Below are 14539 nucleotides of genomic sequence, written 5' to 3'. Positions count from 1 at the left end.
AACTCACAAATCAAGGACGTAACACACATTATACAAAAATCTTGGTATATTCTTCAAAATGATCCAGATTTGAAAGAGAGTCTGGGTGATAGAATATCCATCTGTTATCGTAGATCTAGACATTTAAAGGACAGACTAGTCCAAAACCACTTTGTAAGAAAGAAGGTGAAAGTCACTCACCCTGGAAATTATCCATGCCGAAACTGTACGTATTGTCCAAATACCTTACAGATCAAACAAATCAAAGATAGATTTGGCAAAACACACCACATCAAACAACATATCACATGTACCACTGCAAGTGTAATATATGTATTACAATGCAGCTGCAAGTTAAACTATGTAGGAATGACCTCACGCCTGCTCAAAAAGAGGGTGGGCGAACATATGTGCAACATAAGAAATGCTGAATCAGATCTGAAAAAAGGTAAAAAAATCACACAGATAGCCAAACATTTCCTGCACATACATGACTCGAATACTGATTTTCTATCTTTCTTCGGCCTAGAAAAAATATCATTAGGCATCAGAGGTGGAGACTTAGAAGATGCATTACTTCAGGCAGAATGTAAATGGATCTATTTGCTCAATTCTGTTAATCCATATGGCCTCAATGAAAATAATAACTATTATGTTTTTTTGCCCAAATAAGTGACATACATATAAAATACAATGCCATCCTTCGTTAACCTCTCATTGGATTAAACTACACTATTATATATCCAATCAGATCATAACCAATAGATTAAAATATTATTCATCTCAGAATGTCAATTATATTCATCACAGATCAGTGTCGATTTTTATGGTTTCATATGTTAACACTACTATATATCTCAGGGAACCATTGCACACCTTTATATATATACATTTTATGTTGGTACATTATTCCAACAAATTATATCAGGATTATCAACACAACAGCACTTTTTGTAATTTTATTAAATATCTTTTTATTTTTCAATTATAATTTACACATTATCACAATAACACATTCAGCACCTAAGGCATTTATTCAATACCGTTTCACTTACTGACTAATTCTAGTCCACACATGAACATAACTTACTAACACAACATTTTCCAGAATTTCATTACCTCTCATAATCACTCCCCCTTTTACAACTTCACCACCACAAGTGTCATCACAATTATTGATTTTATTTCATTCACCTTATTTCCACTTATTCACATATTAACACCCTCACACAGCATCACTCTAACACAGTATCACTCTAATACACATTCATTCTAAAGTAAAACACATAAATCAATGTTTTTATTATTTAGTTTTTATTCATTATTTTTTATTCTCAAGCGGTCACTAATTTTATTTTAGTTAATAGAACATAATAACAATTTGTATTCACCAGGTAAACAAAGGATCCAACACAATTAGATGATTTCATTTGAATAAATTCTCAGCATGATTAAAATAGGATCAATAAAATATGCAACAAAGTACGATATTCATCTATCATGGCTAAACAAATAAGATGTAAGAATCAATATACCATGGGTCTTTCATGTCATAATGATGGACAGGTCTAAAATCCAATAGCAGTGTATGGTGAACAAGATATGGGAGGGACACAGTAAAGATGACGCGTGTCTAGGAAATCCAACACAAGCGGAAGATTGACAGTGCCGTCTGACAAATCACTATTCACGTCTTCCCTCGCAACCAAACCATCATGACTGACAGATCCGGCACCCTATGACAGTTAAGCTATGACGATGAATGACTCAATTGACGAATAAATTACGCATATATCTCTAAGATTCATATAAGGGTTAGACGTGATAACGAGAAAGCAAGATTGACAAAATCAACATCCAATGACAACCTTGGTAAAGGAAACATTGATAGCTTTCTAAACCAATCACAATCTACGGACAATGATAGGAACGTTTAAAATGAAATACATAATTAAAGAATGACATAACAAGTATCACTTTATAAAAGACATAATAGGGCTATTTAGCCAGCGAATAAGTAAGGAGAATTACGAGCAGATAATCATATTTACAATATAAACATAAACAAACGACTATAACAAATGGACCAATTAAAACGCATCTTCATTACACACCCACTCTCTCCACCAATCAAATTGGCTGATACAACCAAGGCCTCCATCAGCAGCCAATCCGCAAACATTGAAGGGTATTTAAATCTCACGAAGACAGAGTGAGACTGCCCTTTGAAACAGCCACCACGGCGAAACGCGTCAGTGGCGTCCCCCCGTTCTTCCCTGTTTGTTGAATTTTAAATTAATTTGTTGATCTACTACCTTAACTTAAAATGACATCATTTTGTTAAAAAATCTATCTGCCGCATTCGCGGCTCTTAGTTAACGCCGATCCAGCCAAGTCAGCTGGACAACTATACCTTTGATAACTTATATAGACAATATAGACACAAGGGTTAGGCCTTACTCTATCTAGAATTTTACAAGTGGTACTTAGAAAGTAATACAGGTATAAGGGTTAGGCTTATCCTAATCCATTTTTTCAAGCGATATTTGTTTAGCGGTATTAAAAGGTAACATATGGTTAGGCTTAACCCATTCTAGATATTCATTAACGGTAATCACAAGGTAATCCACATATATGGGTCAGGTTTATCCCAATCTAGATACCAACCAGCAGTATTATTAGCGGTATTAAAAGGTAATAAATTTAGGAGTTCATTTATTGACTCCCCACAGTAGCATTATAAGGCAGGAAAGTGGAATCACAAATAAAGGTATTAATAGGTATAGAAGAGGAGCTTATCAGGCTTTCTCACTCCTTACAGAGATACAACAGTGATAACTACACCCTCTCTATAAGAAGAGAAAACAGTCAGAAATTTGTGTACTAGGGTATCTAAGGTCACTGAGCCAAACACACTCAACACGAATAAAAGATACACTAGGTATAAGTTTTACTTTTGGTGATATTTTATCACAAATATGATGAATATCTAAGGTACAAATTTATTTTAATGTGATAGCATGGCATTATAGCACAACCCAGAGCCTACCTACCTTGATATTATAAGGCTAGAATTCTGAGAATAAGCTAACCTAACCACCGAGGATAATAATTAACCTCTTAGAGCCATATATCTTTGATCGAAAGATTCATTCCACTTATGAGCAAATTATATCCTTAATGTTAACCTATAAATATCCCTAACAACAAGGGATATACCGCATACCTAACACTTATACAATCCTATATATATCCCTGACCCAGGCCAACCCAAATTAGGTATCATTATTACCACTATATGAGTAACATCCAAAGGGATAACTGTGTCATTTTTTCATTTGAGACCTCACAATAACCTAACCAGGGTGTTTGTCTCTATAAGCCAGCAGGAATAATGTCTGGCCTCTGGTAGTAGACCCAAATTTTGATTTTAAATGTATGTAAATCCCCTGTTTTTAATTTGATCTAATAAAAGTTATTTTTTATCACATCCATTTCTATCTTGTTATATTAAAACGTTCTTAGAGTGCTATATTTGTACCCTTTTGTCAGTTTCTTACTGATTCTTTGTAAAGTTAGCCGGTAGGTACAAGCACCAACCCCTATTAGATTCTTAACTCTGGAGTATACTAATATTAGGTGTACACATTACTTTGATAAATCATAAGGGGAACGTTCAATATATACCATTAATTTGAGTAGTGCCATTGTTTCCTTTCTCTTCACTAAGTTAAGTAAGGTCATTAGGTCAGAGCAGGATGAACTTTTGTTACAAAGGGACCTGCAAAAATTTGAAGTATGGGCAGGTAAATGGAAAATGAGATTTAATACGGGAAAATGCAAGGTTCTACATTTTGGAAGTAAAAATAAGCAGTAAACATATTATTTAAATGGGACAAGACTTAGCCAAACACAGGAGGAAAGGGATTTGGGCGTAGTAATAGATAACAAGCTAAAGATGTGTGCACAATGCAGGGCAGCAGCGTCAAAGGCTAATAAGATACTAGCATGTGTTAAAAGAAGCATTGACTCAAGGGAGGAAAGCATAATTCTGTCACTATATAAAGCCCTGTTAAGACCTCACCTTGAGTATGGAGTGCAGTTCTGGGGACCAATCGCAAAAAAAAGATATTACAAAACTAGAAAAAGTTCAGAGAAGGGCCACAAAGCTAATAAGGGGATTGGAGAATTTAACCTATGAGGAGAGGCTAGCCAAACTGGGTCTGTTTTCTTTAGAAAAAAAGGTGCTTAAGAGGTGACATGATTACTTTATATAAATATATTCAAGGCCCATATACAGAGATGGCAGAAGCTCTGTTTATTCCAAGAAAATTGTTTGTGACCAGAGGTCACAATTTAAGGTTGGAGGAAAGGAGATTTAATCTCCTGCAACGGAAACGTTTTTTTACTGTAAGAGCAATAAAAGTGTGGAATTAATTTCCAAAGGAGGTATTGAATGCCAATACTCTAGATACGTTTAAAAAATATTTGGATACATTTCTGTCTATAAACAAAATTCATGGATATGATTGCTAGTATTAAATGGGTCACCTTTTAGTGGGATTATTTAATCTTAACTGGAACTTTTTGTGTATATTTTAGATTTGTATAGGTTGAACTCAATGGACTTCAGTCTTTTTTCAACCTCATCTACTATGTTACTATGTTACTATGTTACATAGGCAAAGGATATCCCTCTATTGTACTGTACATATGATAGAAGGACCCATGTACATACAATTAGCATTCCCAGTGATTCATAATATCATAGGTAGAATTGAAGCCTTTTGGACATCTAGTCTCCAATTTGAATATCCAAAATGCTTCTCTACGATATAATTCTTTAATCCTATCTCCACCTCTTCTGGGGGTTCGTACTAATTCAATAGCCTGCCATTTCAATGTCTCTACTGACTGTTGGTGTTGATGTATAAAATGTGTTGCCAAGAGAGAACACTCTTTTTTGCAATTAATGTTGCTAAGGTGTTCACTTATTCTGGACCTCACCTCCCTAGTAGTGAGGCCCACATACTGAAGTTTACATTGGACACAAGAGATAACATATACAATATAGCCAATACTGCAATTTATGCACTGAGAAGCTTCAAATCTTTTTCCTGTCCGAAAGGACTCAAACCAAGGGCTCACTGTTATATAGTCGCAAGCTTTGCACCTCAAGCTATTACATTTGTAAGTACCTTTGTGTGTTAGCCAGCTGCTAACTATATCTTTTTTCGGAAGAACTGTAGGAGATAATATATTTCCCAGTGTCATACTGCGTCTATATGAAAATCTGCAGCCTGAACTAGCAACATCTTTCAACCTAGTGTCAGCCAAGAGAATCGGAATGTGTTTTCTAACGATGCTGCAAATTTGTGAATATTGGTCACTGTAACTAGTAACAAAAGTAACCTGGGGCTTAGTCCTATCATGGGTAAAACTACCCATTTTCCTCAGTTGACTTGTTCTATCCTTCAAAAGATCAGATCTAGGGATACAATCTACCTCTTTAAGTGCATGCTGTATGGTTTTTTTATGGTAACCTCTCTGAAATAGATCTTCACTCAATTTCTTGCATTCCTCTCTATAGTCATCCTCTATAGAACAATTACGTTTCATTCTAATAAACTGCCCTTTGGCAATTGCTCTAGCTGTATTCTTAGGATGACTACTTGAGGAATGCAACAAATTGTTTTTTGCAATTGGTTTTTGAAAGCTCTTAGTTTCAATTTTATTAGTAAGAGTATTTGACATCAAAGTAATGTCTAAGTAGTCAATGGTGGTTTTGTGCCAATCCATTGTAAATTGAATCCCCACCTCATTTTAATTCCAAAAATAGAGTTGCCTCCTCTAGGGTGCCCTTCCATATCAATATTAAGTCATCGATAAATCTTTTGTAAAAGACCACCGATGGCCTGAAATGGTTCCTATCTCCAAAGATGTGGGATGCCTCCCACCAACCTAAAAACAGGTTGGCATATGAAAGCGCAAATTTAGCACCCATGGCTGTCCCACATGTCTTGAGATAGAATAATCCATTAAACTCAAGGTAATTGTGTTCAAGCAAATAGCGAACTACCCTAATAAAAAAATCAATTTGATCACAATCAAAACTTGTAGCAGAAGTCAGAAAGAACTCAATAGCCATAAGACCCCACATATGGGGGATAGAGGAATAAAGAACAACATCTATGGTTACTCAGCTATGACAGACCTCCCATTCAAAATCAGCTAGTAAATTTAACAGATGTTTGGTATCTCGTAAGTAACTAAACAATTGAGCAACGATAGGTTGTAACACACTATCCACCTATTCTGAAAGTGGTTCCAATACTGAATCAATTCCTGACACTATGGGCCTTCCTTTAATATCTTCAAGGGACTTATGAACTTTGGGTAGTAAATGAAAAACAGGAATTTTGAGGAATTGTACACACGAAAATTCAGATGTTTTTTTTATCTATATACCCCTTTTCTACTCCTTCATCTACAAGGGAACAAATTTGTCGTTGAATAATATGTGTTGGATTACTGGGTATATGATTATATGTAATAGGATCATTAAGCTGTCGGTGGGCCTCAGAAACATAATCATTTCTGTGTAAAACAACAGTTGTACCCCCCTTGTCAGACTTTCTTATTACAAGATTTTTATTATTTCTAAGCTCATCAACAGCTTGTTTTTGTAGTTTCGTGAGATTGCACCTATGGGTTTCATTTAGTCGATGAAGGTTAGTAAATTTGTTTTCTACACTCTTATGAAACATCTCAAGAACTCCTCCTCTGCTCTGAATAGGATAGAAGTGAGATTTAGTCGCCATAGTTTGCATTAAAGTTTTAATTTCCGAAATTAAGTTAGCAGAGATATGTTATCGTTAGATGCAAGTAGATCCTCCAGATCTTGTATACTACAAACATCCTCAAACCTTAATTCCTCTGAACCCTCAATATTTTTAATGTGTCGTGTTTCAGGTGCCAAAACTACACTTTCAGTTTGTTCAGCACTAGTACAAAAATGTCGTCTCAGTGTAAGATTCCTTACAAAACCATTAACATCAATCAATGTGTTAAACACATTGAATTTACAGGATGGAGAGAAGCCTAAACCCAAATTAAATACAGAATATTGAGCATCAGTAAGAACAAGGCCAGATACATTAATAACATTACCTACAATATCTATAGCTTTACCATGTTTATTAAAAAAGCTTTCCCTTGTTAATTCTTGCTTGCTCTGAGTTGGTAACGCTCCCTGCCTTGTAAGTTTCTTCCTGATCCCCCCATTTCTGGTTTTTCTTGGGGTAAGTAAAAAAACCTGTTCCATACTAGACTGGTTTTTCTGGTCCTCATATGCCCCTCCTATTGCTGCCGGAAGCTTAGAACCATCTGATCTATTACCAACATTTGAATATTTCTTTGCTGGATCTACCATACCTCTTTTATTCTGACCTCTTCCTCTACCTACTGGCTGTGATTTATTTAAAATCCCTGAGTTAGCATTTTTATTTTCCTTTTCATTTATATGGGTATTTTGTCTGTGCTCATGCCCTACAGTCGATCTATTACTGTCTGTAACATTACTAAAATTACCCTGCTTGTTAATCTTAAGAATAGATGGCCTATTACCACCGCCTTGATTATAAGCTACAGAGTCCATATTGATATATGTCCCATGCTCATACTCCTGATTCCTCTGTAATGTTTGTTCTTCTTCACCTGATTCGGCCTCAGTATCAGAGAAGTACACCCTTTTTGATAATTGATTCTCTTCTTTATTTTCCCACTGCCTTGAACGAGACCTGGACCTCCATCTTCTTGTACGTCTATTTCCCATTCTGTTCTGTAGAAACCTATCTTTTTTTCTCCATACAAAAACTAGATTGTTAGTATAATCATCATTGTCTCTCAGATATTTTGAATGTTTTACTTCAATTATATTCTTCTTTATTCCTTCCACAGTGGTCTTTAGGATCATATCCATCTCCTTGTAATCTGGGCCTTGTGTATAGTTATCCAAGGACAGTTGTAAATTAATAATTTTATCTCTAGTTTTAGTAAGTTCCATTGTTTTAAATTTGATTACCAATAAAAGTAATCTAATAGAAGACTCTGCTAAGACACTGTTCCATTCTTTGATATAATCCTCATCAGTGACATCGAAAGTACAGTATTTATTTAAACGTAATCCCCTAGGTATCATTTTCAAATTGTGATAACGTTCCTATGTCCATTTATCTATTTTAAACCTTGCTTATTTAATTTTCAAACTTTCCATCTCAAAGAATAGGTTCCCCAGAGCAGACTGTGTTCTACTAGTTGAATTTTTTTTTTTCAAATTCTGAGGTCTCAAGTTCTTTATCAAAAACTCGATCCAATGAATAATACCTTGGGGCTTCAATATCAGATTCCATGTTGTTTGTCATGCAAAAATAATATATATGTATATATGTCCTCGTATAAAAGTAAAATATACCACGTGCAAAAATATAGCACCAAAGTTATGTATCCGTATCTGTATGTTGTTATAAGGGTTTAATATAATAAAATGCCCTTCATTATACTCATTAATGCAATAATGAATTGAGACACTCTATAGAAGTGATAATATGGTGAGTGAATAAACTGTGCAGATACACTTCTCCTGACACAGAGAGACAACATACAAAGAAAAGCAGCAATAGTGTATTTAAGCACCAGTATAAAACTCTCCTTTAATTCAATTACCCGGTGATCATATACTGTCCAAATAGACTAGTGCTCACATAGGATAATAAGAAATGGATGAACTGCTATATAATAATTTGTTTAGTAGTGAGGTTACTATTTACTCACTTAAAGGATTACTTTCTGTTATAATTTTTAAGCTAAACAACTAACATATTAGAGTTAATAAACATTAATTAAAACCTACTGACCTATATTTTCTCCAAAACGAAGTTTCATAACGTTCTAAAAGTTATATCTTTTATTTGCAGATGATGTCACGTTATCCTGCCCACTATTTTCAGCATTGCGTGTTCAAAATACTTAAACCAATAACTTTTTGCTTAAAGCGCCATTTTGAAACCTAGGTATTGTAAACGGATTGGTACAGAGCAAAGGATACCCACGGAGTGGGTTTGGAAAACAATTAAATTTGCAGACAAGATTTCTGATATACGGTAGAGATATGTTAATGAAATGCTATTGATAAAAAGCGTATTTGGGGTAGTTAGTTAGTAACAGGCATAGAAAATATTTACTTACAGTGGCCCTTTAAATTTAAAGGATCTCTACAAATATCTACATAGATTGTATCAAGCGCGAGGACATATATTATTATAATGCGGTTAAAATATTAACAAAACATCATTGTTACAAATGTAACAGTACTAAACTAAAGATGTACACATATACAAAAGATCTTAAAGAGATATTAGAGCATTACATACATCTCTAAATCAATATTGTCTGATTATGTAGAACATATTACATTGTATTATCAGATGGATTTCTGACAAGCCAACAATAACTCCATAGATATATATTTCCAGCACATTTACCTACAGAATTTATAACATAATCTTAAGGAGTACTAAACATATATTATAGTTGATTAACAAACCAAAAAACAAATCTCGTTATCAGAAAGAAAAAAAAATAAGCAAATATAAGTGGGCATGAAGAAGGGGATATATACTGTTTATAAATGTCAGGAATTTATAGGACACATTTAAATAATGCACCCAACATTCTATTGTCATCAAATCCCAATTTAACAATGTATTTCATAAGACAGAATTATGTAAATATAATCTAAAATAGGGTTTTTAAACACGTTTACAACAATAGTAACTAATTGCTAGAATCTGTGAGTACGGGGAAACCCGATACGCATCCTGTGGCTTGGGATGTGTGCTGCTCCCTGTTTGTTTTAATCTTACTGTATGTTGTAATGCCTATGCTGGTAAAAAAAAATTCTGTTTTGGTTTTTATTTTTGAATGAATAAATCTACTTGGTTTTTACGGAGCCGTTCTAGCGTCACTTCTTTGGAACATTGCACTTTTTGGACCTGGCTACTGGGCTCGTATTAACTGATCAAGACACTTATTCTAAACTGGAAGTATTACCTGCCCGGCAGGCTGCTGGTGATCTATCTCTGGGACTGTTTGGCGGAGTACGAAAAACACAGGTAGTGTTATCCTCACGGAGGTTGTGTGGCCTTGCACCTGTTCACCAGGAAAGGACTCTTGGCAGTGGATGTCTGCTTGCCCGGCGGATCGAGTAAAACACTGTGAGAGTGTTATCCCTAATTAGGGTTTTGTGGCGGGGATTCTCTGCTTTTGGATTTTACCATAACGTCAGAAGCTCATGTAAGTGTCGTTTTATCATCAATATTATATAGCAGTTCATCCATATCTTATTATCCTATGTGAGTCTATTTGGACAGTATATGATCACCGGGTAATTGAATTAAAGGAGAGTTTTATACTGGTGCTTAAATACACTATTGCTGCTTTTCTTTGTTTGCAGCTTTTCAGGCTGCCATGATACTCTGATCCCGAATGGCGGCCCGAGAAGCTGCAAACAAAACATATTAAAATTGTCTTGAAAAAGGCTGACTGTACCAGCCGAAACATCGTCTTCTTTATGAATTGTATCGTGTGAATGAAAGAACACATTTTTTGATGGAGAGACCCGTGAGTGCCCTCTTGTGTACTTTATTTTATATATATATATATATATATATATATATATATATATATATATATGTACATGTAACCCTCAGTTTACGCTGGGGTTAGGTTCCAGAAGGAATGGTTGTAAAACGAAACTGTTGTAAATTGAAACCCAGTTTATAATGTAAGTCAATGGGAAGTGAGGGAGATAGGTTCCAGGGCCCTCTCAAAATTGTCATAAGCAACACCTAATACATTATTTTTAAAGCTGTGAAATGAAGACTTTAAATGCTAAACAGCATTATAAACCTAATAAAATAATCACACAATACAGAATATATAATTAAACTAAGTTAAACGAACAAAAACATTTGCTAAACAGCATTACAAACGTAATAAAATAATCACACAATAAAGACTTCACTTGCATTTTCTGCAAACAGTTCTTTCTATGCCTTCCAATCTGGACTGATTTATAGACAGGAAGATCTTGTTCCATTGAAATCTGCTCGATAGCTCAGGTCTGGCTAAACTGATTAATTTCAGCTTGCTTGGCTTTGCTACAACACAAGCGGACAGCTCCACCTTGATAAATGCACTGTTTCTCAATGCTTTTCAATAGCAGTCACATGACTGGAAAAAAAGGTTGTTATTCTGAAACGGTGTAAATTTAAACGTTGTAAAACGAGGGCCACCTGTATATATATATATAAAAAAAGTAGTAAGATTTCAATAATCACTTGTCTGATAAAATATACTTTTTCTATCAAATGTATTTAAAACATAGACAGCTTAGCAGTCACCTTTATAACAGTAAAAGTGTTGTCATCTGATGTGTTTTAAGGTAGCAGGTCACAATCTGACCTGGTAGATTTGGCTAGTCAAGCGTTGCTATTATATATTTGTTCTTTTCACTTATTTTGCTCTTTACCCCTTCTCTTTCCTTTTTTTGTCTTCTGTCCAGGAGGTGGGCGTCACAGTGCAGATAAATAGAGGATAATAATCAGCTTGGATGACATTAATGCTATTATAACCACCAGCAGCTGCACATGATATTTGTGAAACCGAAGCTTCAGGACTGTGTGACTGGTGCTGAGGGAACAGTGTGACTGGAGCTACAGGACAGGAAAATCAGAACCTTGTGATATATGTAGCAGTGTAACTGAGGACCTTGGCAGATGGCTGACTTCATTGCTGGTGCTTTAGGAGGTACAGCTTCATTTACAATTACACATTTGTGCTACTAACATTGTGTTTCCTGTGGTGCAGAATTATAAGCTAATAGGGGATTATAGAAGATTTTTAGAGACTTTTCAATTGATTTCTATTATCAAATGTACATTCTCTGGGTAATCTTTGAAAAGCATACCATGGTAGGCTCAGGAACAGCATTACACTGCTGGGAGCTAGTTGGCGATTGGTGGCTACATATGTGTCTCTTGTCATTGACTCACAGGATGCGTTCAGCTAGCTCCATGTATTTCATGGCTGCTCTGAAGCAGGGGCTAAACAAACAGTTATATATAAGCAAAGGTGCAATAATAAAATGCTCTAACACATTAGACCTCGCTGAATGCGGAGAGCAATACGCTCTCTGTATTCAGCATTGCACCAGCAGCTCACAACTGCTGTTTCTGATGAGTCTGTAGACTTGCCAGAAACACGGGCCCACAAGCTTGATAGATAGGCCCCTGTCTCTCTCTCTTTGTCTCTCTCTTTCACGCCCTTGCTGTTTCTTTCTCTGTATGTCTCTTTCTTTCTCTCTCTCTTTCACACACACACACACTCTCTTTCTTTCTTTCTTTCTTTCTTTCTTTTTCTGTATGTCTCTCTCTCTATTTCTCTCTCTCTTTATCTCTCCCTCTCTCTCCCTCTCTCTCTCTCTCACTCACTTTCTTTCTCTTTTTCTCTCTCTCTTTCACTCTCTCTCTTTTTCTCTCTCTTCCTCGCCATCTCTCTCTCTAAAAATATATATATATATAAAGATAAATTGTGTATCAATACAAATTACAAACAAGTGACAACAAGAAGATTTAATATATATATATATATATATATATATATATATATATATATATATATATATATATATATATATGTTTTCTAGAAGCCTTACAGGTAAGCAGCAATTCAGAAGGAGGAATGGTTAACTATTTGATATATTTTCATAACATAATTCCACAGATTTTGCAAGTACCTCAAAAGTCCTGTTACTTGGATCACAATATGTATCATATTATTTGATGAATTTTCTTGCCAGTCAAATGGCTATAAAAACATTTTTTTTTGTGATGTGTAGAAACTTTTATGTTCTCAAACAAGAAAATATTAATCCTGTCAAGTTGCAGTTTACTTTTTAGAAACTTCAAGAGGAAATAAAAAGTTTTGCACCAAAATTGAAAAATCCTTGGGCATTGCCAAATATAATCTAAGAAACCTGGATCAGACACATTACATTTAAGCATCTATTTGGACATTTACACCTCCATGTAGATAATTTATTCAGACTCAGACCGTCTCGGGTTAAAACTCTTGTTTGTGATTCTCTGAGGTCTGATGATAAAGAAGATTTTTTTTTTTACTACTTTTATATTCATACTCGCCATTTCATTTGTCACTTTGTACTGCAGAATATTAGTCCAACTTGTAGTATAATTGGACATAATCTTGGTTATAAAGTTATTTAATAGTGAATGATACAAATAAGTTAATTTACATTTTGTTTCACTGAATAACGTTTACAAAGATCATAAAACAATGATGAATAGGATATTTTCTTACAATATGCTTTATATAATATTATTTACTTCTTTATGTGAATAAAGAATTACATTTGGGAGTGGAGTATAAAATATTTCTCCTTAAAAACCTCAAACATTATAAAATTTTATTATTAAAATCCATTAGGTGTGATATATTTATCTGTCCACAAAGAACAGAATGGGTAACCGTTGGATTTCCCCTTATTGGCACAGTCTTTTTTATATTTACACTTTTTGAGTCACCCGCTCCTACTGAGCATGTGCAAGAATTCACAGAATATACGTATATGCATTTGTGATTGGCTGATGGCTGTCACATGGTACAGGAGGAGTAGAAATAGCAATAACTAGTTCATACTAAGTGCTATTGTATTGTCTTGTTAACATGCATTTGCTGATTATGCAAATCTAATGTATGTAATGGTTTAAGCTTTTGAGGAAACTATGATTGTTTAGCATGGGTATAAAATTTAATGAAATTGGGTAAGCCATATCACCATCTAAATCTTTTTTCTTATGCAATTTAAAGCTGTATTTCATTAGAGAGGAAATGTTATAGTACTTGATATTTGGTAAGCCCATTCTGCCCTTTGTGTAAGTCACTTGTAATTTCTCCAAACCAATTCTAGCTTGCATATTGTTCCAAACAAAGGCTCTAAACATTGAATTTACTCTGAACATGTCTCATTTTGTTATTAGTTAAGGAAGCATTTGTATTTGATACATCAGTCTAGGTAAAATCGCTATTTTAATTAAAGGGACAGTCAAGTCCAAAATAAACTTTCATAATTTAAATAGGGCATGTCATTTTAAACAACTCTCCAATTTACTTGTATCACCAATTTTGCTTTGTTCTCTAGGTAGGCTGATATGCTAATTTCTAAGCTCTTGAAGGCCGCCTCTAATCTGAATGCATTTTGACCGTTTGTCACCACTAGAGGGCATTAGTTAGGCTGACCATATTGCCGCTTTAAAAAGGGACACATATGAAAAATACATAAGTCAGGGTTCTCATAATGGAAAATTATACCAAACCATTTCTTTAAACAGCCCTGACATATGTATTTTTCATATGTGTCCCTTTTTAAAGCGGCAATATGGTCAGCCTAGCATTAGTTCATGTGTGTCATATAGATACC

At 34.7% G+C, this 14539-nt stretch overlaps 1 protein-coding gene across 4 annotated transcripts in view; it reads left to right on the top strand.

Annotated features, from left to right (window-relative positions):
* The window catches only part of SLC25A47 (solute carrier family 25 member 47), a 144517-nt gene that overhangs the window by 65175 nt on the left and 64803 nt on the right, over window positions 1-14539 (top strand). For 2 of the 4 annotated variants that reach the window (XM_053697455.1, XM_053697453.1), the window contains exon 2: window positions 11603-11847. The exons of 1 other annotated variant lie outside the window; for it this stretch is intronic. In XM_053697455.1, the coding sequence (XP_053553430.1) occupies window positions 11817-11847 (31 nt within the window). In that variant the 5' untranslated portion in view covers window positions 11603-11816. Of the gene's footprint in view, window positions 1-8954; window positions 10333-11602; window positions 11848-14539 lie in introns of all 4 variants that reach the window. One more of the 4 variants, XM_053697454.1, reaches the window with a different exon arrangement.

The sequence above is a fragment of the Bombina bombina genome, chromosome 1 (genome assembly GCF_027579735.1).
Source record: "Bombina bombina isolate aBomBom1 chromosome 1, aBomBom1.pri, whole genome shotgun sequence".
NCBI lineage: Eukaryota > Metazoa > Chordata > Amphibia > Anura > Bombinatoridae > Bombina > Bombina bombina.
Note: the sequence above shows the minus strand (reverse complement) of the source record. Positions and strands in the feature narration are given on the sequence as shown.